Source organism: Salarias fasciatus, chromosome 20 (genome assembly GCF_902148845.1).
Source record: "Salarias fasciatus chromosome 20, fSalaFa1.1, whole genome shotgun sequence".
Classification (NCBI taxonomy): domain Eukaryota; kingdom Metazoa; phylum Chordata; class Actinopteri; order Blenniiformes; family Blenniidae; genus Salarias; species Salarias fasciatus.
The window spans coordinates 27,353,119-27,378,323 of NC_043764.1; the positions used below are offsets into that span (position 1 = coordinate 27,353,119).

Sequence of the window (25,205 nt, forward strand, 5' to 3'; positions counted from 1 at the left end):
CGGTGCAGCGTCTGCAGTGATGCAGTCGTATCGGTCCGTTGTGGTGAAGAGGGAGCTGAGCCGAAAGGCAAAGCTCTCGATTTACCGGTCAATCTACGTTCCCACCCTCACCTATGGTCATGAGCTTTGGGTCATGACCGAAAGGACAAGATCCCGGATACAAGCGGCTGAAATGACCTTCCTCCATAGGGTGGCTGGGCTCCCTTAGAGATAGGGTGAGGAGTTCAGTCACCAGGGAGGAGCTCAAAGTAGAGCCGCTTCTCCTCCACATCGAGAGGGGCCAGCTGAGGTGGCTTGGGCATCTGTTCAGGATGCCTTCTGGACGCCTCCCTGGGGAGGTTTTCTGGGCATGTCCCACCGGGAGGAGACCCCGGGGAAGACCCAGGACACGCTGGAAAGACTATGTCTCTCGGCTGGCCTGGGAACGCCTTGGGATCCTCCCGGAAGAGCTGGAGGAAGTGTCTGGGGACAGGGAAGTCTGGGCATCTCTGCTGAGACTGCTGCCCCCGCGACCCGGCCCTGGATAAGCGGTTGAAGATGGATGGATGGATGGATGAATCAGAGCCAAAGATGACGAGTCTAGGTGTTGACACAAGGAGGATTTATTGAGGATTGAAGAGGATGCACATGCAAATCAGCTGATTGAGGTGCAAGGCTGTTGCTCCGGGGAGAATCCAACCCGACTCTGGCATGACTTCTGGAGCAACAGCCTTGCTCTCAATCAGCTGATTTGTGTGTGGTAGGAACCCTGCACACTAAAAAACTCCAAATGTGCGGTCTGCTTTACGGCATGCGTCACATATATATATAACATTGTTTAGCCACCATTAGATTCATTACCTCGTCGTTATCCATCCTTCACACAGCCACTGGAAACAAAGGTAGGCGAGTTCAGTCCGCCACCATACCACCGGGAGCAGCATTTTACGACGCCACGCACTAGTCCTCATGGGAACTGTAGTATTCGTTCCGGCAAAACACTACTGCTTTTGTCCACTGGCGCTGCCAAAATCGACGAAAACTGAAAGTTCCTTATACCCCTTTCACACTGCAACTAGCGGGTCGACCCGTGTTTTCGACCCGCTAATAATCACCTTTTGAGTCCTTTCACACTCCCTGCAGACCCAGGTCTAAACCGCCTGCTGGCGAGCCGCGTCGCTGCGTTTTCCCATGCTGATAGTGTCCCATGTTGATGACATCATCAGCGCGACGGAGCAAAGCAAAAGTAAACAATGCAGCAGAACACAGTCCCCGTTACCTGTAGACAAATCTCCTCTTCCCCACGGATCCATAGGAGCTCTCTGGTCTCACTATCTTGCCAATACTGGGTCATCTTGATGAAGGAAAACTCACGCTGTGTCCAGAAACAACAACTAGCGCGCTAACGTAGCCATGCTGCGTCGAAGTCATCACGTAAGTTACCGCGACGACTCGCGTCTGCCTTTCACACTCCCTTTCGCCCCTCCCACCAAAAAGCCGATAGTGGCAACCCACTAAAAACCCGCGTCGATTGCAGCGTTGAAAAACCCGGGTCTATGCAGAGTGAACCCTTTCACACTGCCCTGAGGAGCCGATTAATTAGCGAGTTTAAATTAGTTTTTTGGCCAGTGTGAAAGGGGCTTTAGTGTCACTTTAAGCATTGTGAGTCTTAATGTGCTGAAAACAATAACATACAGTGGCTTCACTGAAACAGCAATGAAGTCAACTGAGCTTCAAAAGAAAATGTTTTTTTTTTTCAATTGATTGAATTTTATATTGTAACAATACAAACAACGCATAACTGAAATACAGGGTCATGCAGCGACCTTTGGAGGGACAGGTGCTCAAACTTAAAAGGGGGCACCTGGACCGCAAACTTGATACACCATCCACAAACATGTCTTGCATATCTGTTTGATCTGTTGCAACCCATCCTCATAAACAATGTAATGTTGAATCAAAACTTATATCGTTGTCTACACCACTTGTCTCTGTGAGGGGTCAGTCTAAAGCTTCTGGCTGAAACAATTAGGACACGTGAGAAAATACAACTTTCATTAAAACACTGTTTCTGATTTGTGAAAAGCTTTTATGGATTTGTGAAATTGGAAAACCTGCTTATATGACTGTGTTTTCCACCAACATTCCACCTTTGCAGACATTCCCTCATAATGTGCCTTTTCAATATCCATTTTGCCCCTGACCTGCTCAATGAAGTTTGTTATGAACTTGCCTGTTTTTCATGTTTATCTGCTCTTTTATTACTTTTTTTACTCCTCTGTGTGCTGGCACCAGGGAGTAAAATTAAAACCCACCAAGCGCCAGCAGCAATTCAAGCACAGTTTGGCCTGTTTAACAAAACCCCACACCCTCCAGTGGCTGACAGAAAATTCAGAATTGCATGTGGCCTTTTTTTTTCATGCTGTCTACAATTTCTGCCCAGCGACTGTTGAGCTATTCTGACCCTCGCGGTGCACTGTACTTGTTTTTTTTTTTTTTGTTAAGTTATGTCTTCGCTTTGTATTTCCATTATATTAAATTTAACTTGAATAATTACTTGTGTCGGTCAGTATATTCCTGTTATGCAATTACATCTAATTTTACATGCAAATTATATTTAACTTGCCCTTGTCTGGTTGGGCTTTGTATTTTTCTACTTTTCTTTCTACGTTTCTTGCTGCTGCAACCCTGCATTTTCTACGGTGGCCCTGTGCGGGACAAATAACAGACTTTCAATTCCATTTCTTTCTGCTTTGTCGTCTCCACGTAGTTTTTCTGAATTGTACGGTCCTGTACGGCAGCTATTTGGTTGGCGGTGAGGACCGCAAAGTCACGCGCATTTTTTCCCTTCGCAAAATGTGTATAGGTACCTGCTGTGGCGCAGGGGAGCCGCTGCACAAAGTTTGGGGCTCGTTTTGTGCGCCGCAAGCTTTATAGGTGAGGCCCCTGAGCTTTTAGTTCAACAAACTCAGTTCATTAGGACTGAGTCGGTGTGAATACTGTTTGTAGTAACTTGAAGATGAAGGAAACACTCTGGTGTGAAGCTTCAGAACTCCACACTTTATAAACAGGTGCTGCACTGAACATGTCACTGTCTCAGAATCAGCTCTAAATGTAAAGCTGAAAGAAACCAGCATGTGTCCTCATGACCATGTGAAGAACTCCATGAATCATGAAGACTTATATTGTAGTATTCTCTACAGGAGGGCAAAGGCTAAATGGGATCCTCTTTGCCTTCTTGTAGTGTCCAACATTCCCCAATTCCTACTTTACCAGCTAACATATAGCTTCAGAGAATTCACTGCACAGGGGAAAACTGAGGCCGTATATCAAGGTGAATGAGTGAATTAAAATAAAACCACCTTTACTCAAAGGAATTGGTGAAAGAACTAAAAATTTGACCTCAGGTATTTCAGGTGGTTCTGCATTTCTGCACCACTTCAGTCCTGCAGTCGTGATCATAGAGTAGTGGTGTGTTGTTCAGCTTCACTCTGACTGCACTCTTCAGTATCATCCTGGCTCAACATTTTGAACTTTCTTTCCTTCTTCTGTGACTGGACACTGTTTGTTCTCAACACTTTTTTCTTGTTGGAATTCTTCAATTTCTGTTGTCTTTTATTATTTTTTTTTTTTCAGTCATTCTGTGTAGGAGATTCGTTGTTCTCTGAAAAGGCTTTTAATGTGGCCCATTATATGAAACTATTGGAGGCAGAGGAAACATTTGTTTCAGAGCCAGTGGAGAGTGATGAGAAAGTATCCTGAGCAAATATCCACAATGTAACGCTCTGTGACTCACAGATGTATTATAGTTTGGGAATTATGACACCAGAATAATAGGAATAGTCTCTGATTTGGAGATACATCTCTGCCTCCAGATTTCAGTGAAGTTTACGTGGTCAGTCAATGAGTTTTACAAGTGGAGCTTTCTGTTTTTCCTAAAATTGATCCAAACAGAAATTCAAATCTCTTCCCAAGAGAATTTGTTTGTGGCCTCTTGATACTTTTAGAATGACGTTCTGACTAAATGAATGAGAGTTTGGATTAAAGGCTATATTGCTCTGTCTTTTTTGTCAGTATCCTATTAATTTTAAAAGACCCATTAACCATTAACATTAAAATGGACAAATTTCAGCTGTATATTGAATCAAGAGGCACATTGTACTCTTATTTCTACCACCACTACTTTTTTTGTGTAGTCAGAAAAATGCGATGTTAAAAAGCTTGACTGAGAATTTGTGAACTTGGGAGAAACGGAAATAAAATGTTATTGTTGTTATTCAGCATTATTTTTTTTAATTTAACACGAATGAGTGGGATTTACTTTTTTTTATTCTTTTCACTCTAAATAGGAAAAATATTTTTTGCTTCCATGCAACACTGCCTGCTGGAATATAATAAACGAACTTTAACGGAATATAATATGTATGGTCTATTAAAACATGTCATTCATTTCTAAAAGAAATGTTTTATTTGGAGCAATCAACCAAATCATACAAGCACAATGTTTTGACATTCATTCACAAAAAAACAACAGCAACAAAACAGTTGTAATCCTGAAATAGTAGAAACCTTCAGATAGTTGTGTCTCATTCACAAGATTTGATTGCATGTTTATGTCCCACGGATTGTGATCGTGAAATTGATACTGTTAAAGAACAGATGACAGTCCACTCATGAAAGTGCTGCATCTGCAGTATTTCAGGCGAATAATACCGTGCAGTTCCCCCTGTGTCCAGCAGGAGGCAGTGTGACCCTGAACGTTGATTGTGATCCTCTAAAAGAGCGAGAGAAGAAGAAGTCATGGCGGCCCTTACAGGCAATCTCTGCTGGTCCAGTTGGGGCTCGGGTAGATGTCATTTTGGAAATCTTGAGCTGCCTTCAGAGAATAGAGTCCATGAACTGTAGTGTAATATTTTGCTGGATCCCATCTCATTCAGAGATAGAGGGAAATGAAGCAGCTGACTCTCTTGCTAAGCAGTCACTTCTATGTATGGAAATTGAGTACAACCTCTGTTTGGGGAAGATGGAGTGTTCTAGTATAATCAAAAGTGCTGTGCAGAAACAGTGGCAAAGGGAGTGGGAAACAGAGACCAGGGGAAGGCATTATTTCAAGTGTCAACCCACAGTGCGGGAGTCTAGGCTTGCTTCATTTTCCTCTAGAATTAATCAAGTAAAAATAACCAAATTAAGACTGGGGCATTGTGGTCTTGCAGCTTGTTTAAAAGTACTGGGAAAGCACCCGGATGGGAAATGTCAATGTGGGAAATTAGAGACTGTTGCACATGTGATTTTATCTTGTGATCGGTACTCTGCAGAAAGAGCAGCTTTGTATAAAGACCTTTCAAAGCTTAAAATGACTGTATTTTCAATCAACTCAATCTTTGCCTTTGGAATAAACTCGCGAGACATAGAAAAGGCTATTGTAAGATTCCTTCTTTCCACCAACCTTTACCCGAGAATATAAAGACTTGCGAGTAATTCTTTGAACAGCAGAGGGCAGCATTACACTGTATATGTGTACAGCCTGCCGGAAAGGAAAAGAAGAAGAAGAAGAAGTCATGGCGGCTGTGTTGTTGTGTCTCACATAGGAAACATTTCACCTCGTGCAGCAACAATGAGTTCAGTTCAGGCTTTGAGAGAGTTTATCAAGCAGCGACTAACTGCTGCTGCTGGAGAAATATTCACCGTGTTTCAACAAACTGTGGTTCCGTTCGAGGAGGAGATTTATCGACAGCAAAGACTTCTGGAAATCAACTGGAAACATCAAGTCAAGTTACACAGAACAGGTATTGAAACGTGAGAATGAACACATAAATGTTTGCGGAGGATCGTTACATTTATTTGAAGCTTGCAGAAAGAAACGAGGCTGCAGCTGCAGTTGTTGTTCACAGCCTTCAATGATAAACTGATGATCTGTGTCAGAAACAGAGGAAACAGTGTTGGTGGTGTCGGGAAACGGATGAAGTGGTTTATTTGCTTTAGGCTTTAATATAACTGTGTTTTTGTAGCTTTTCCTATATTTATGGTAAATAATGATGCGTTCAAGTGTTGCTGGAGAAAAACAGGTCAAAGTCTGAAACACGTCAAACTGGAAAGTTCACACAAACGTTTCAGAGTTGAGAGAGGTAAATGTTACAGAGCAGAGGGGAATAAAAGAAGGTACATCGTTACAGACTGTGCTTCCTCGGGGAAACAAAGTTAGGATGAGTAACAAAAAAACCCCACTGCGGTCATGTGAGCCGGTGCTCTGTCAGATTTTGCTACCCATCAGAAATGGCTACTTTGCAGCTATGCGCATGGGTTCCACGTCATTTAAGTCGCGCCCATAATTATTTGCTCCCTGTTGGAGTTCGCGTCCTGTGAGCGTCGTGAGCAGGACAGTGAGCTCTCGGAGAACTGTTAAGTAGAGTTAGGTAATTAGATAAGGGTTAGGGTTAGGGCTAGGTAAACAACTAGGGTTAGGTAATTAGATAAACAACTGTAATGGACAAAGCTATATGGAAAAAAACAGCGGCAGCAAAATTTGACACGGCAGCAAAAATTTATAGACGTGTCTATCAGAAAATGCTACGGTAGCAAAATCTGATAAGGCAGCAAAATCTGACAGAACACCGGCGTTCTGACAAACAGTGAAGTGAGCCGACACGTCATTAAGCGGTGCGCACATATTCTCTGCATTACGGTAAAAGCGAAACAGAGGATTGCGAAACAAACGTTGATCGCAACTCACCTTATTAATAATGAATAGGAGACACATGAATACTGTCAGTGAAAGCAAAACTGACCAATAAAGTCCATTAAGAAAAGCTTATGCTAATGGGGATTTTCAATCAATATAGGTCAAATGAACAGGGAGATAATGAGCTCAAATATGACATTTCTCTTTTTTTTTTTTTAACAATATTTAAAGCTAAAACAAAGAGATGTGTCTGAAAGAGACACTAGAGTAATGTTATTCACAGGTGATTTGGAGTCAATAGGCCCAATAACCTGGGAGCTATTGAGGAAAAACTTTTTTCATAAAAATATTAATAAAATTTATTAATAACTTTTTTTGAGCAAACAAAAAGCTGTGTCTGAACCGCACAATACAGTAATGGGATTCACAGGTGATTTTGAGATTTTGATTTCATTGAGATTTTTTTTTTAAATTAGGCGACAAAGTGGATGTTTAGAGCCCGAGTGTGTCGTTTATTTGTCCGAATACCAGACCCGCCATGGGGGGGCCCTCCGCCTGGCACGGCGCCCAGCGCCGTGGCCGTTGCAGTCGGTTCCCCCGACCCAGCGCCCCAGCCTCCAGGCCCGGTCGGGCTTTGGCGGCGGGTGACCTCGGATCACACCGCCGGCCACCCCTGCCTCTCCGAGCGGCTCCCCCGCCGACCCGCTCGGCAGCAGGACGGTCTCATCCAGCGGTCCTACGGAGCGGGCCCGCCCCGGGCATCGCATCGAGTCGGTTCCGGAGGTCCGGCGGCGGCCCCCCGGTGCGGCGCGCCACCCCAGCGGCGGGCCCGCCGGCGAGTGCAGAGTTTCTCACACCCTCCGGGGCCGGACCCAGATCGCGGGGCCAGGGCCCTGCCCCCCTACCCGAGCCCCCCCACCACCACACCCGCCGGCCGCCAGGCAGCGCAAGCTCTGTCTGGCACAACCGCTGTCTGTCGCGTTGCATCTTGGGTAATTTTAGTGTGAGTAGTGAACACACAATGTATACTCTACATTTCTGGCCAATGCAGTATACAGGACTGTCTCAGAAAATTAGAATATTGTGATAAAGTTCTTTATTTTCTGAAATGCAATTAAAAAAACAAAAATGTCATACATTCTGGATTCATTACAAATCAACTGAGATATTTCAAGCCTTTTATTATTTTAATATTGCTGATTATGGCTTACAGCTTAAGAAAACTCAAAAATCCTATCTCAAAATAGAATATTTCCTCAGACCAAGTAAAAATACAAAACTATAACAGCAAAACAAAATCAAACATTTGAAAATGTCCATTAATGCACTCAGTACTTGGTTGGGAATCCTTTTGCACGAATTACTGCATCAATGCAGCGTGGCATGGAGGCAATCAGCCTGTGGCATTGCTGAGGTGTTATGGATGCCCAGGATGCTTCAATAGCAGCCTTTAGCTCATTTGCATTGTTGGGTCTGGTGTCTTTCAGCTTCTTCTTGACAATACCCCACAAATTCTCAATGGGGTTCAGGTCAGGGGAATTGGCAGGCCAATCGAGGACAGTAATGCCATGGTCAGTACACCAGTTACTGGTGGTTTTGGCACTGTGGGCAGGTGCCAGATCATGCTGGAAAATGAAATCATCATCTCCATAGAGCTTTTCAGCAGAAGGAAGCATGTAGTGCTCTAAAATCTCTTGGTACACAGCTGCATTTACTCTGGACTTGATGAGACACAGTGGACCAACACCAGCAGCTGACATGGCTCCAAACCATCGCTGACTGTGGGAACTTCACACTGGATTTCAAGCAACTTGGATTTTGCTCCTCTCCAGCCTTTCTCCAGACTCTGGCGCCTTGACTTCCAAATGAAATACAAAACTTGCTTTCGTCTGAAAAGAGGACTTTGGACCACTCTTCAACTGTCCAGTGCTTCTTTTCCATCGCCCAAGTCAGACGCTTTTTCCGTTGTCTTGAGTTCAGAAGTGGCTTGACCATGGGAATACGGCTATTGTAGCCCATTTCCCGGACACGTCTGTGAACAGTGGCTTTTGATACCTGGACTCCAGCTTCAGTCCACTGTCTTTGAAGCTCCCCCAAATTCTGGAAGCGGCTCTTCTTCACAATGCTGTTAAGCCTGCGGTCATCTCTCTTGGCTGTGCAGCGTTTCCTGCCACATTTCTCCCTTCCAACAGACTTTTTGTGAATGTGCTTTGAAACTGCACTCTGTGAACAGCCTGCTCTTTGAGAAATTTCTTTTTGTGTCTTACCCTCCTGATGGAGGGTGTCAATGATGGTCCTCTGGACAGCAGTCAGATCAGCAGTCTTCCCCATACTTGTGATTTAGTTTACTGAACCAAGCTGAGTGTTTTTCAAGGCTCAGGAAACACTTGCAGGTGTTTCGAGTTATTTAGACGATTCAAGTGATTAGTTAAATAGCCTACTAGTATACTTTTTCATGATATTCTAATATTTTGAGATAGGATTTTTGAGTTTTCTTAAGCTGTAAGCCATAATCAGCAATATTAAAATAATAAAAGGCTTGAAATATCTCAGTTGATTTGTAATGAATCCAGAATGTATGACATTTTTGTTTTTTTAATTGCATTTCAGAAAATAAAGAACTTTATCACAATATTCTAATTTTCTGAGACAGTCCTGTACATCCGGGAACTTCTCGCATACTCAAAATCTCATACTTCCATTGTAAACGCACTGCATACTCAATAAGTTAGTATGAGTAGTAGGTAAGTATGCAGTTTGGAACACAGCCACGGTGTTTACAACTAAGAAAATGTTGTGGGAATTAATGAAAACCTCTTTAAAAAAACACAAATGGATCGAGTCTGCCTCATCCGCGACTTATTATAGAGTTCCAGGATGACATGAAAAAGTGGCGACAGGTCATGTATGTAGGCGATATTTTTAACTATTTCGTGTTGTCTGTTGGCGTGGATGGCTCGGCTTTAAGGCATCATAAGAGCACTGAAGCCTGTCAATATTTGCACAGTGGTAAAGTCGGCGCTGTTTTGTCACATCAAAAACGGGAATATACATACATTGTTTTTTCAGGTAGAGATGGTTTTTTTCTTTTTTTAATGGCTCCTCCTCAGACGCGTCACTAGCGTGATGCAAGGCACGCAGTTGCTTGGGGCACATGACATCGAGGGGCACTCCCAGATAGGGCCCCGAGCTGAAGGGGCCCCCGAGGGACAGCTGACATCAGTCAGTTTCAATGACAAATTAAAGGCGCTACATTAGACGCTGCAACGACAGTGTGTCGAAAATCCCCCGCATGGGGCCCTTTCCGAGTACTCACCGGTTAGTTGCTGGTAGGAGGGCCCCGGCAGACGGCGGATATCGGCGACACAACTTGAAATCCCCCATATAATTTACAGTGACACGTCGGGAACCTACCTAATGGGGCCATGACTGCATTTGCACTTCATGCCACTAGGGGTGCTGATTTCATGTTCAAACTTATTTTACACAGACACCACAGAAGAAGAAGGGCCCCTGAAGTGCAGGTTGTCTCTGCATGTTGTGAGAAAAAGCCGGCCGGACGTGGTGATATGTTCAATGACGCGATGCAGCATTTTTTCAGTAAAAAAGAAGAACTGAACGATCGTTTCCACACATTTTATTTACTTAGTAGCAGTTAAGCTGTGTCACAAGTAGTTCCTGTACTCAGGAGACCAGATTCCCCCTGGCAGGCACTTGCTCAGCCTCATGCCGCCCGGACTCTGATAGACGAATTTGCAGAGAGAAAAGCCAGGAAGGTGCAGCTGTAAGGTCAGCAGGGACAGGCAGAGCTGTGGTGTATTTAAATGATCAAGAGCTTTTAATGTGTTGTTCTGGTGCGCCGTCACCACATTGTGTTAGGAAGCTGAGCTGTAATGCTCATCCTCTTTTCTTTTTTCTTCTCTTTTTTTTCCACACAAGAACATTTCTAATAACTGACAGATATTTGACTTTTATGGGCATTTTTTTTACCTTCATCTGAGTGGGGGGTTTTTTTGTCTTAAAAATGTATAATTTCTGGCATTGGGGGCACATATAAGAATTCTGCATGAGGGCCCAGTGCTCGGTAAATATGCCACTGCTCCTCCTCCTCCCAAAGTTTTGGATATAAGCCTCAGTTTCAGCTGATGGTATGATTAAGAGTGAGTGTATTCTCCACAATTAATAATAAATACTTACATAGATTGGATTAATTTAATCAGTTGTCAGCCCCTTTTACAAATGGAAGGTACTTGTGCTTGAAATTGTTTATAGTTTAATGAAATGTGATAAAAATAGTATTTCAAATGAAAGCCTTTTTATGAGTCTAGTTCTTTTTCTGAAATTTAAAGCTAAACTATTGATTTAAATGTGCTCTCTTCCTTGTTGTCAATTGTTTCCTGTCATAATGTAGTAATGTATCAATCAATTATTGAAAGATCACAAAACAGTCGATCAGAAAACAGTGATATTTTACTGAATTGACAATTCTTGAACAGTCCACTAGATGGTGCAGTTTAAATATCAAAGGTCATATACAGCATAACAGCATTGAACTGATGATCTGTCTCAGAAACAGAGGAAACAGTGTTGGTGGTGTCTGCAAACGGATGAAGTGGTTTATTTGCTTTACACTTTAATATAACTGTGGTTTGTGTAGCTTTTCCTATATTTATGGTAAATAATGATGCGTTCAAGTGTTGCTGGAAAAAAACAGGTCTGAGGCTGTGTTCACACCAAAGCATTTGACTCGGGATAAATGACGTGGTGGAGCCGGTAGCGACAGTGTGAACACCTTTTTCACGTTGGAGCGACCTACTTGTGGTTCCAGCCGGGGCCGCTTCGAGGAGGAGGTCCGAGGTCGACACCGGCTCGATCTAGATGCGGTGAGAACACGGTCGCGCCCCGGGTCCAGCCAGCTTTCCTCGTTTGCCACACTTTTGACCGTGTGAGGCTTCCGTAACGCACGACACGGACTGTTATCCTGAGCGCGCACGTCGAGCATGGCGGAGTCTGTGCTTCCTTCTGAAAGTCGGCGATTTGTATGGTCTGCAGAAAAATCATGTACAACAGAACAACCGTTCTTCTGGCTGTGTCTCGTCTGCAGAACGGAACCACCGCAGCACCGTCTGCGGTGCCTCTGCAGTCCACTGGAGGAGGTTGCCAGATATGTCGATATCCCACCATAAACCCATTTAACTCAATAGAAAGCTGCCAAACCGCCATCTCGGTTGAAAATGCACGTTCAAACTAGGGCTGAATGATATATCGTTATCATATCGATATCGGGATATGAACATTCAGGACATTAGTTTCTCAAAATCGACGATATCAAGATTTCCCCTGCTTGCATGTAAGCTTGCCCGTGCACAGGTCAGGCCAGCCAACCACAAACCTCGTTTACTGGTTGACAGCTGATGGCAGCCAATGAGAAACATCAGAGGGAGGGGCAGGAGGGAGACAGAGACGCACACTCACATGTGCTACACGCAGCAGAGAAACCAAAACAACATGAGAGCAGAAGAGAGGGCTGCTGCAGAATCTGTACAAACGAATTTGGTGGTAGTGGCAGTGAGTTCTCATGAAAAAATAAAAAAAAAAACTGCATTTTTTAAAATCCTTTTGTATTATCAGGGCGCGAAATTCTCTATAAAATGGCGGCGGGGACCAATTGAGATCGAATCTCTGCCGGTTTAGGTGCCATATCAGTAGGTCCTTACCGCCTGTTGGCTTTTTTTTTTTTTTTATCATAAAATTGCGTTGCTTCTCTTTTAATGAATCAATCATAACCAACACGCCTCGTAACTCTGGGATTCCATTTTTACATTCTTCTTCTCTGTGCTTCATGCTGCACTATGCATCAAACGATCACAATGCGCCCTCTGCTGGATTGAAGGAGGTACTGCTGGATTCAGGCGCTGCTGTGAACTCCAAACAACAAATAATTCAGAACACAATGACCGCAATGGGTGTAAACAGTAGTAACTGTAAATATGCAAATCTGCCGAAACAGTTAATGATTTACTGCGATACTACAGTTCTCCACCCCTGAATGAGGCAATCACAGCTGCAGGCATGGCCACAAAAACAGAACATCAGTGAACATCAGTGAGAGAGGTCCTCCAGGGTCTGATACATACACAGACAAAACCTGGTCAGATTAAGAACTGAATAGAATCAGAATCTACACTAACATTCACAGCCATCAGCAGGATCTTAGCTAAAATACTTTGTTTCAATTGGGCACAACTACATTATATGAAATGTGATTTGTGCTGGTATGGATTCTGGGGTTAATGTGCCACCACCACCAAAGGAACTTGTCAAAGCTGGGATGCTTCAATCTGCAATTAGCAACATGCATACCTGCAACAAAATAAATAAAAATCATTTTATAAATTTGCAACTTAGGGTGGGCCATATAGCATAAGAAGATCTACCATCCCAGATACAGAGCAGCAAATAGATATAAACAGAACGAAACAAGCACAACAAAATACAACAGTTTAATGAAAAAGTATCGTTGGATCCTGTTTTTGATCAGCATTTTACAAAATTGAAAATTAAGGACCTGTTAAAATTTTCTGAGGACCTGCTGAAAAAAATTGGATGGCCTGTTAAAATTATTTACGAATTTCATGCCCTGTATGTTTTTATTTTTCTGAAAAATGCTTAACTTTCACTGAATCCATTGTAATATATCGTATCGATATCGAGATATCTGGCATGGATATCGAGATATGAAATTTTGCCCATATCGTTCAGCCCTAGTTCAAACCGTATTTGTATAATTAAAAAAACACTTCATAAACACATAATCATTTCATCAACCCGCCAGACGTGTTCAAAAAAGAATCTTGATTTGGCGGAAACCCGACCAATCTGGCAACACAGAGCCGCTCCGGTCACAAAGCTGTTTTGTGCAATTTTTGAGTTGTTTGACTTTCCTGCAGAGACGAGGTACAAAACCGTTCATTCTTCTAATGCGTATAATGACTACATCACTGTTTGTTCTGTTTTCTACCAGAAGAAGTAAAAAATAGAATATTAAGACAAAAACATGACACAGCTTTTATTTTGAAATCACTTATTTTGGAACAAGTTTCGCGTTTCCTTCCGGCACCCGACTTGCTTCTGTCTGGTTTGACGCCCCTTCGGTTCGACGCCGGTGAGAACACGATTCAGTTATTTATGAGGAGGCTGATTTACAAATTCACACTTCCCAAAAGGGGTCCTGGCTCGACTCAGCTCGGTGTGAACACAGCCTGAAAGTCTGAACCACGTCAAACTGGAAACTTGTGAGTCCACAATGTTAATTCACACAAGTGTTTCAGAGCTGAAAAGTGTTTCAGAGGTTCATGCTACATCCAGACTGCTTTCTCATTTATTTTTTAAACCCACAGCTGCTGTTATTTCCACAGAAATAAGCAGAGTTTTTGTATCTCAGTGTATCTATTTCAAATGTATCCTGTCCTGTTCCATCCATCCATCACTGTAAAACCTTCATATCCATCACATCAGTGACCTTTGTCTTGTCTCCCTCCAGAGAGTCTACAGCAACACATTGGTCACCAGAAGACGAGCTCCAGCCTGGAGCAGGAGGAACATGAAGCTCCACACATTAAAGAGGAGGAGGATGTTGTTGAGGTGACTGTTACTGATGGTGAAGGAGACAATTCCCACCACTCTGTGAGAGACTTGACCACCCAGAGACTAGCTGCTGCTGCTGAGGAGATATTCACCCTGTTTCAAAAAGCTGTGGTTCAGTACGAGGAGGAGATTGACCGTCAACGCAGAATGCTGGAAATCAAATGGAATCCTCAAATCGACTTGTACAGAACAGGTATGGAGAAGTCTGACTGAACATGTGAATGTGACTCGTGGAGGATCTCAGTCATTCTGGCTGTTTGGTTTATCCACCACAGGCTGAAGCAGGATTTGTGTCTCTGGGGAGAAACTTGGGTTGAGGTCAGATAGGGATGTAATGGTTACCAGTAAAATGGTAAACCGCGGTAAAATTCCCAACGGTAATTATTACCATAGCGTTTTTATTTTTTTTTTTTCATTTCATTTCATTCTTTGTTTCCTCTTCACCATGTCTATTGTGTGAAGCACAAACGGCTTACTGACAAACAGAAAGACATACACTTCAACGAAAAAGAGGAAGAACCCCTTTTAAAACAAGGCACCCAATTTACAAATAGTTCTCATGTTTTTGGACAGAAATAAACAAATCACCTTGTACATGGAGGGTTTTTTTCTATAATATATTACAAAATATTTTCTCTTACAGCAGTTATTTATCTATTTGTACACTCAAGCGAGACATGCAGTTTGTCACCCACAGAACTGGCATTACATACAGGTCCTTCTCAAAAGATTTGCATATTGTGATAAAGTTCAGTATTTTCTATAATGTACTGATAAACATTAGACTTTCATATATGTTAGATTCATTACACACAACTGAAGTAGTTCAAGCCTTTTATTGTTTTAATATTGATGATATTGGCCAAAAAGTAAAGAAAAACAAACAATCCCTATCTCAAAAAATTAGCATATTATGAAAAGGTACTCTCTACGAGCTATTAACCTGATCATCTGAATCAACAAGTTAACGCTAAACACCTGCAAAAGATTCCTGAGGCCTTGTAAAACTCCCAGCCTGGTTCATTACTCAAAACCGCAATGATGGGTAAGACTGCCGACCTGACTGCTGTCCAGAAGGCCGTCATTGACACCCTCAAGCCAGAGGGGAAGACACAGAAAGAAATTTCTGAGCGAATAGGCTGTTCTCAGAGCGCTGTATCAAGGCACCTCAGTGGGAAGTCTGTGGGAAGGAAAAGTGTGGCATAAACGCTGCACAACTAGAAGAGGTGACCGGACCCTGAGGAAGACTGTGGAGAAGGGCCGATTCCAGACCTTGGGGGACCTGCGGAAGCAGTGGACTGAGTCTGGAGTAGAAACATCCAGAGCCACCGTGCACAGGCGTGTGCAGGAAATGGGCTACAGGTGCCGCGTTCCCCAGGTCAAGACACTTTTGAACCAGAAACAGCAGCAGAAGCGCCTGACCTGGGCTACAGAGAAGCAGCACTGGACTGTTGCTCAGTGGTCCAAAGTACTTGTTTGGAAAGAAAGCAAATTTTGCATGTCATTCGGAAATCAAGGTGCCAGAGTCTGGAGGAAGACTGGGGAGAAGGAAATGCCAAAATGCCTGAAGTCCAGTGTCAAGTACCGACAGTCAGTGCTGGTCTGGGGGCCATGTCAGCTGCTGGTGGTGATCCACTGTGTTTTATCAAGGGCAGGGTCAATGCAGCTAGCTACCAGGAGATTTTGGAGCACTCCATGCTTGCATCTGCTGAAAAGCTTTATGAAGATGAAGATTTCATTTTTCAGCTCGACCTGGCACCTGCTCACAGAGCCAAAACCACTGGTAAATGGTTTACTGACCATGGTATTGCTGTGCTCTGTTGGCCTGCCACCTCTCCTGACCTGAACCCCAGAGAGAATCTGTGGGGATATTGTGAAGTGGAAGTTGAGAGTCACCAGACCCCCCACTGTGGATGAGCTTAAGGCCGCTATCGAAGCATCCTGGGCCTCCATGACACCTCAGCAGTGCCACAGGCTGATTGCCTCCATGCCGCGCCGCACTGAAGCCGTCATTTCTGCAAAAGGATTCCCGACCAAGTATTGAGTGCATAAGTGAACATAATTATTTGAAGGTTGACTTTTTTGTATTAAAAACACTTTTCTTTTATTGGTCGGATGGAATATGCTAATTTTTTGAAATAGGGATTTTTGGCTTTTCTTAACTTTTTGGCCAAAATCATCAATATTACAACAATAAAAGGCTTTAACTACTTCAGTTGTGTGTAATTAATCCAACATCAATCAATCAATCAATCTTTTATTTATATGGTGCTTTACAACAACCCAGGTTGATCAAAGTGCTGAACATGAGTAAAAAACATGAGTTAAAAACAAAATATATATATGAAATGTGTCAGTTCATTACAGAAAGTAAAATCTCAACAGTCAAAGGCTGACCTAAACAAATGAGTCATTAGCCTGGCCTTGAACAGGGACATGTCCATGATGAAGCGTAACTCCAGAGGCAGAGAGTTCCAAAGTTTGGGCCTGGCCACTGCAAGGGCCTGATCGCCCCACTGTTTACACCTGGACTCAGGGACCACCAAGAGGTGCTGATCAGAGGAGCGCAGGGCTCTGCTGGGCTGGTTTGGAGTCAGGAGGTCACACAGGTACGGAGGTGCAAGGCCATGGATGGAGCAGAAGACAAACAGAAGGATTTTGAACTGAATTCTAAACTGAACCGGAGCCAGTGTAGAGAGAACAGCACGGGGGAGATATGGTCATGTTTGCGTGTGTTGGTGAGGAGGCGGGCGGCTGCATTCTGCACAAGTTGTAGACGGTGCACTGGCAAAGCTGAAAAAAGCTTGCCCTGACCACAGAGTCTGTTTGTTGAGTCTGAGATCATTGTCCAAAGTCACACCAAGATTACTGACTGTCTGGCTGAGATGGTTGGTGGGCGGTGTGAAAACTGGAGCTGCATTAGATGGACTTGGGCAGGGGTCAGCAACCTTAAGTGTTCAAAGAGCCATATTGGACCAAAAAAAACAAAAAACAAAACTGTCTGGAGCCGCAAAAAATTAGAAGTCTTATTTAAAGGGCAACTCCGGTTTTTTGACACCTGGACCTTATTTATTGGTGTGTGCATGCTCATATACTCACTCAGACAAACATGGTGCAGCTCGGAGTCCTCCAGAAGTTATTTAGATCCAACCGATTTGGCGGGGGCCACGGCAAGGGAGCTTCAGCGCTGGACATAATGTCTGCAAAATCGCTCATTTCGGCTATATTTCTTCATCCATCGCCAGTGTTATCATAAAGTCAGCTTGTCTACTTCTTCAGGTGGGTCGGCTGACAGTTTTCGCTAACTTAGCCACAATTAGCTCGGATGGGAACGTTGGAGCTCCTCTCCCCAGCAGAGAGGCACTCTGAGTCGGCCTCAGCTGTCACGGCGCCCGGGCGTCTGACTCGCCGTGAGGCTGCGTAGCTCCGGTGCCCAGTGGAGGCGCGCTGTGCTGACCGTGCAAACTTAGCCACAATCAGCTCGGATGCTGGAGCCTCTCCCGCACGTGTGAAATATTTCACGCTGTGAAATATTAATGTAAAATTACGAGATTGAGTTGTTTATGTGAAGATTGCTAAGACGGAACTTCTTACTAAATATGGCGTCTGGGCATAGTGATTTCAAAAGAAAAAGTAGTTCCCAGTATTTGCCTCAGTGTCGTAACTCTACAATATTATTTGTAGGTGTTTCACAGCGTTGTGAATGTGCAGATTATAACGTGTCCACCAAAGTGTTTTGGGGTTGTTGGATTGTGTATTTGATGAGTTTGACGAGGGAAGCAAATATACCGTCCACTTCCATTATGTCCGCCGTGAAGCTCTCTTCAGACCCACCGCTGAATAAACAACAGCTCGCCCTCACTAAAAAAGTAAGTCGGCTGTTCTAAATGTCGAGGGAATTGCCCTAAATGGGCCAATTTGCCAAAATGTTGAAGTATCTCTTTAAGTAAGGCCGACTTGGTGCTGTGGTGTGTTCTGAAGCCAGACTGAAATCTTTCAAAAATGCGATTCTGATCCATAAATGACTGTAATTGTAAGAAAATCAGTTTTTCCAGTACTTTAGAGAGAAATGGCAGATGGGACACGGGTCTGAAATTTGAAAGAACTGCTGGGTCTAGGTTAGGTTTTTTGATAAGTGGCCTGACCACAGCCTGCTTAAAAACAGCTGGAACAGACCCTGACCTCAGGCAGGTGTTGAAAAATGAGAGTAGACATGGCCCCACTGTGTCAAAAACCTGTTTTAAAACTCTAGATGGGACAATGTCCAGGGGACAGTTTGTTGGTCTCAACTTTTGAATCACATCAGAGAGCTGAGAGAGTGACACTGGCTCGAACACAGTCAAGACAACAGCAGGGGCAGAAGGTGGGGCAGTAGCTGCAACACTACTGTTGCTGATGCTCTGTCTGACAGAGGCCACCTTGTCAGTAAAGTGATGGAGAAATGCGTCACAGGTAGATTTAGGCACATTTTTCAACACATTATCTGAGGGATTTGTCACAGACTTAATTGTACTGAATTGTACTGACACGTGCTCGACGTACGCGCTCAGAATAACAGTTCGTGTCGAGCGTTACGGACGCCTCACACGGACAAAAGTGTGGGAAACGAGGAAAGCTGGCTGGACCTGGGGAGCGACCGTGTTCTCACCGCATCTAGATCGAGCCGGTGTTGACCTCGGACCTCCTCCTCGAAGCGGCCCCGGCTGGACCCGCAAGTAGGTTGCTCCAACTTGAAAAACGTGTTCACACTGTGACTCCCGGCTCCACCACGTCATTTATGTCGAGCCAAATGCTTTGGTGTGAACACAGCCTCAGTCTCGGTGCGCTCAGGAAAGAGTAGCCAGGGGGGAGGAGCTCGGAAAAAGCACTGTTGTCACCTGGTCTAAGCCAGGTTTCTGTGACTATGAGGAAATCCAGATCGTGCGTGGAAATGAAGTCACACAAGACCAATGTCTTATTTGAGATCGAACAAGCGTTCAACAGAGCTGCGTGCACCGGCATGGATTTCACGGGTGACAGAGGAGCAGCACGACAGAGCGAGTGAAGATTCTCCTTTACGCAGCCCCGCCGCTGGATCCACGCAGGGCGGCGACAAGGAACTGGACCAGGACAGCCGGTGTCAGAGAGAGCCAGTCGGGGCCATCGATGGCTGTATTGCAGAGAGCGATGTAGATCCAATCCTCCGTATTCCGTGGATATTTCCTTAAAACGGGCTGGGTCACCCGAATCAGATAAACTGTATGTGAGGTAGGCTTTTATTTTGACTCGTACACCACCTAGTGATCACGTCACTGCGCTCGTGTCAGCTGTGTCCAATGGGATTGGTCTTAGCCACCTCCTGTGATCACGTGATGTGCGGCTCCGCCGGCGGCTGTAGGCCAGCTGTTTCTCCGCTGGTGTAAATACGGAAGTCAAGGATAATCCCGATAACCCGGCGGCAAAGTCCGATGAGCAGTGCTGCAGCCTCAGGACGTCCGGGAGCAGCAGCGACGATGGTCAAATGTAGCGGATGGAGACAGCAGGCGTCCGAACGAGCAGGAGCAAAGGGCTGGAAGAATTGCGGGCGCCGTGGTTGCCATGACAGACAGGATCCTATGGCGGGATGGTCTCAGAGCCTTCAGTTTCACCAGGGTTCCAGCTCTTTTTCCGCGTCTCCTTGAACGTTTCCTCCGTGGGATGATGGCGGGTGCACGCAGGAGGTAAGCTGGCACAGACCGCAGGTGAGGAGTGAGAGTCCATGTTTGGTCGTCAAGATGAAGCTTCTGGTGTGCTTTTTTTTACGATTTAAGGCTGAGGAGCGATTGGCGATCATACACCAACACGGCAGCAGAGTCTTGGGAGAATAGGCAGAGTAGTGCAGCGGTAAGGAGCAGGTACAGCAGGGCAGGCAGACAGCAAGCCGCACAGGCTGGCGCCATCTTACATATATGAAAGTAATGTTTATCGGTACATTACAGACAAATAATGCACATTTAGAAGGACCTGTTTCAGGAGACAAAATATCGCGATATATCGCCATATCGAGATATTGTCACACTCCTATTGCACATGACCAGACCAGGAGGGGATAGGGTCTTAGATCCAACAAAGTGTCTGATCTGAAGGAAGCCAAAGTGATGTTCTTTAGGGATGCTGAATTTGGACTGCAGTTGTTGTAAAGTCATTAACATCAAATTGTCATATAAGTCTCCAATCACACGTGCCCCGTTATTGTGCCACCTGTCAAAAATACTAATATGGAGACCCGGGGGAAAATCGTGATTTCTTGCAAGAGGGGTCAGAAATGAGGCAAAATCTCATCTGCCTAGGTGTTTACAGATCTTCATTGTAATGGTGTTAACCAAGCTGGCTTCTACTTCCCTCAGACACCATCACTGCCTCGCATGCAGCAAGGCCCAGTGAGGTGCAGAAGTTCTACTGTATTCACAGCCCTTCTGGAACACAGGTCTCTATTTTCATGAAAACAATGGATTTTGAGAACTGATAAATCAAAATGATATCAGGTGGCCCAGTATTGCGATATATTGCCATTTCGATATTTTTTTGTACACTCCTAGTTTGATCACAGTTTTTAGTATTTCTGCAGGAGATATTTGAAATGAAATCATCAGTTTTATGAGAATGTTGATTATAATTTTCTCTGTCACAGCATATTCCAAAGGTAAACATAGACAATGATTGTAATATAGCAGAAAATGTAAACGGTATTTTTCTGGAGAGAGTGCATGGGAACGAAATCTTGTCAATTATGAATAAATTAGCGAACAAAAAAATCCAACGACTATACAGATATGAATATGCTGCTGATAAAGAACATTATCGATGCTGTTATTGAACCTTTTACGTATATAGGTAATCTATCATTTACCATGGGACTATTTCCTGATCATATGAAAGTAGCTAAAATAATACCACTTTTTAAAGAAGGTAATAAAAATAATTTTTCTTATTACAGGCCCGTGGCTTTGCTATCACAATTTTCAAAGGTATTAGAGAAATTGTTTGTGATTAGACTGAATAAATTTATTGAAAAATACAAAATTTTAAGTCACAGCCAGTATGGTTTTTCGTGCAAATCATTCAACTGCAACAGCATTAATGGAGCTCACTGAAGAAATCACCAATGCTATGGGCAATAAGCAATTTTTAGTAAGCATCTTTGTCTATCTTCAGAAAGCATTTGATACATTAGACCATGAGATACTTCTGCAAAAATTGTCTAAATATGGTATCAGAGGGGTAGCACATCAATAGGTCATAAGTTACCTAAAAGATCGAAGTCAGTTTGTGGAAGTTAATGACACAAAATCTGACTTTTGCAATATAACTTGTGGGGTACCCCAGGGCTCGGTCCTTGGACCAATTCTCTTTTTCCTCTGTGAATGATATTGTGTCTGTTTCAAATGTACTGAAATTTATTTTATTTGCATATGATACCACATTGTTTTACTTGGGGAAAAAACATAAATGAGGTGTTAGAAACCGTGGAAAATGAGTTTCAGAAAGTATTACACTGGTTTAATGCTAACAAACTATAAACATTAACAAGACAAAATATATGGTCTTTAGTTGTAAAGATAAAGTGGTGCAAGACTTTCTATTCAAGGGTTAGAGATCAAATGAGTGCATGAAATCAAGTTTTTGGGTGTTTTAATTGATGAACATTTAACATGGAAATCACACATAGAACATGTCAAAACAAAATTATCCCAAACTATTGCTGTGTTATACAAGGTTAAAGAGTCTCTCAATAAGAATGCTTTATTACTGTTGTATAATTCCTTAATTATTCCACATTTGACTTATTGTATTGAAGTGTGGGGAAATGCTTGTAAAACCTACATTGATCCAATTTGCATTCTACAGAAACGTGTTCTTCGTGTTGTAAATGGAAGTGGATACAGAGCTAATACAAATCCAATTTTTATACAATTAGGAACATTAAAATTTAATGAATTAGTTGAATTTAACGTTCTCAAATGTACGTATCAAGCTCACTAGAAAATATTACCAGAAAACCTGCAAAATAGATTCAAAAAGAGGGAAAGTAAGTATACTTTAAGAGGAACTGATTTTTTTTGTAAACCAAAGTTTAGAACCAAACCAAAGTAAAGGTGTATCTCAGTCCAGGGTGTTAATCTATGGAATGTGAAATCAAAACCTCAAAATCCATTCATTGTTTTAAAGAGTGTGAAACTAATTTTAATGAATAGATACAAAGCCGCCATGTAGGACATCTTTGAAATTTGTGTTGTATGAAGACAACTTGTGTCTTTGTGATGTATTGTATGCAGTGTGCACATGGGAAGTTTAAAGGATTCTGAATTGATAAGTGGCAGATATTATAAGCTTTTGCTTCTTTCTGTACCTTTTCATTCATCATATCTGTGCTGAAGTATGTAGATGCAAGTATGTTGTATTCACCTTTTGTTTTATTTCAATGAATGAAATAAATAAATCCCCCCCAAAAAAAAAAAATCAGTCATTTTTTTTCCGACATATTTTTCTCATTGTGTTGACTGGGAACTTGATTATCAGAGCTAATATATTTATATATTTAATATATATTCATCCATCAGTCTTCTACTGCTTGTCTGGGGTCAGGTTGTGGGAGCAGAAGTCAAGCTGGGATGCCCAGTCCTCCCCGTCCCCAGACGAGCTCCTCCCTGGTGACTGAGCTCCTCACCGAGCTCTATATGGACGGAGCTCAAGAAACAGTATATATTTGATGAATATTTAAATTTGAGCAACTTTAAACTTTGAATTTCCATGTCATGAATGTTTCAACAACTGATTGAACTATAACCTGTTTTCTGAAGAAGCATTTCCTGAGAGCATTTAAAAACAGGAAGTTTCATGATTACTTCATCTCAGGTACAGAAGATTAGAGATCAGTGATATATTCACCTAGAAAAACCTATTCCAAAAACTAATGATTAACCCAGCAGCTTGAGGTTCACAAAAAGAAACAAATAACAATTGTATATTATTTTTGAAATTTCATTGAAAGTTTTTGGTTTTATCACTCGAGTCCTCCGGCCCTTTTATCCTGGAACTCTGGAAGTAATGGAACTGACCTTTCATCTTGTACTTTTTTGTTCCTCCAGAGCTCCCACAGCACCATGACCACAGCGAGAAGCAGCTCTTTAAACTGGAAACGAACGCCTGTGGAGATAAGGAAGAACCAGACCCTCCTCACATCAAAGACGAACCAGAAGAACCAGGACTTCTCCAGTTTAAAGAGGAACAGGAGGAACCAGAATCTCCAAAGATCAAAGAGGAACCAGAAGAACCAGGACTTCTCCAGTTTAAAGGGGAAAAGGAGGAACCAGAACCTCCACAGATTGAAAAGAACAAGGAACTCGGTATCAGCCAGGAGGGAGAGCAACTCATACTGAAGCTACCAAGTAGATTAAATTTGGTTCTGGAGCAAAGTGACCTGAGTGAACCAGAAGAAGTTCCAGACACTCAGCAGATCCTCTCTCAGGACACTAAAGTCCATGATGTGAAAAATAACACGGGTGAGAAGCCATATTCTTGTGAAACATGTGGGAGAAGTTTCAGTCTACAGAGTAGTTTGTCGCGTCACATGAGAAGTCACTCTGGTGAGATGCCGTATTCTTGCGAAACATGTGGTAAACGTTTCAGTCAAAAAAGACATTTTTTGAACCACAAGAGAACTCACACAGGCGAGAAGCCGTATTTTTGTGAAACGTGTGGAAAAAGTTTCAGTGAGAAAAGTTATCTTTTGATCCACAAGAGAATTCACACAGGTGAGAAGCCATTCTCTTGTGAAACATGCAGCAAAAGTTTCAGTCGACGGAGTTATTTGACAAGCCACGAGAGAACTCACACAGGTGAGAGGCCTTATTCTTGTGATATGTGTGGCAAATGTTACAGTAACAAATATTATTTGTCTGTCCACAAGAAAACTCACACAGGTGAGGAGCCATATTCTTGTGAGACATGTGGCAAATGTTACAGCAACAAATATTATTTGTCTGTCCACAAGAGAACTCACACAGGTTTGATGCCGTATTCTTGTGAAACGTGGCAAATGTTACAGGAACAAATATTCTTTGTCTGTCCACAAGAGAACACACACAGGTGAGAAGCCGTATTCTTGTGAAACTTGTGGCAAAAGTTTCAATATACTTTGTTCATTGAGACGCCACATGAAATTCCACAAATAGATGAAGTTATGAAAGACGCTGAGGAAGATCTCATTCAGGAAGTCTAGCTTGACCACAAACTTACAAGGTCCAGTTTAATGGAAACATTCCTGATTTAAACAGTTGAGACTGTGCTTCAATAAGTTTTCTTTTTCTGGTTTGTGAGAAAAATGAGAAAATTTGAATCAATTTATTGTCCAGGTATGTTGACCGACACAAGGGCTGATAAACATTCCCCTGGTTGGATCATGAACTTGAGTACCGCATTTAATTTTTTATATATTTGTAACAACCATTTTTTATTTTATGATTTGTAAAAAAGAAAAAAAAAATGCATGACAAATTTTCCATGAGTAGATGTGAACTTTGATTAAATACAATGTTGATATGACTCCAGTGTGTTGTTATTCAGTGTTTTATTTAGCACGAATGATTAACTTTTTACTCTTTCAAAGCGATGTTGGGGAAAAAAATCTCCCTACATATTTATAATGCGTTTCACTTGTTTTGCACTTAAGATGTGTGAGTCATGTGCTGAAAACAAAAACATACAGTCGCTTCACAGAAACAGCAATGAAGTCAACTGAACTTCAAAAGAATTTTTTTTTTTTTAAATTGAATTTTATACGAGTATTGTAATAATACAAACAAAGCATAACTGAAATACAGGGTCATGCAGCGACCTTTGGAGGGGCAAGTGCTCAAACTTAAAAGGGGGCACCTGGACC

The 25,205-nt window shown here is 42.8% G+C and overlaps 1 protein-coding gene across 1 annotated transcript; it reads left to right on the forward strand.

The window, feature by feature from the left end:
- The first annotated feature begins 5,544 nt into the window (after positions 1 to 5,544).
- Positions 5,545 to 24,859, forward strand: LOC115408263 (zinc finger protein 771-like). Its single transcript, XM_030118913.1, has 3 exons — positions 5,545 to 5,765; positions 14,202 to 14,498; positions 23,413 to 24,859. The coding sequence occupies exons 1-3, from the start codon at positions 5,594 to 5,596 to the stop codon at positions 24,414 to 24,416; spliced, it is 1,473 nt and encodes a 490-aa protein (XP_029974773.1). The 5' UTR covers positions 5,545 to 5,593; the 3' UTR covers positions 24,417 to 24,859.
- Positions 24,860 to 25,205: the final 346 nt, after the last annotated feature.

Coding starts and splice junctions, on each gene's coding strand:
- LOC115408263 (XM_030118913.1), top strand. CDS start 5,594: ATGAGTTCAGTTCAGGCTTTGAGAGAGTTTATCAAGCAGCGACTAACT. Junction 5,766..14,201: donor AGTCAAGTTACACAGAACAG/GTATTGAAACGT, acceptor GTCTCCCTCCAG/AGAGTCTACAGCAACACATT. Junction 14,499..23,412: donor AATCGACTTGTACAGAACAG/GTATGGAGAAGT, acceptor TTGTTCCTCCAG/AGCTCCCACAGCACCATGAC.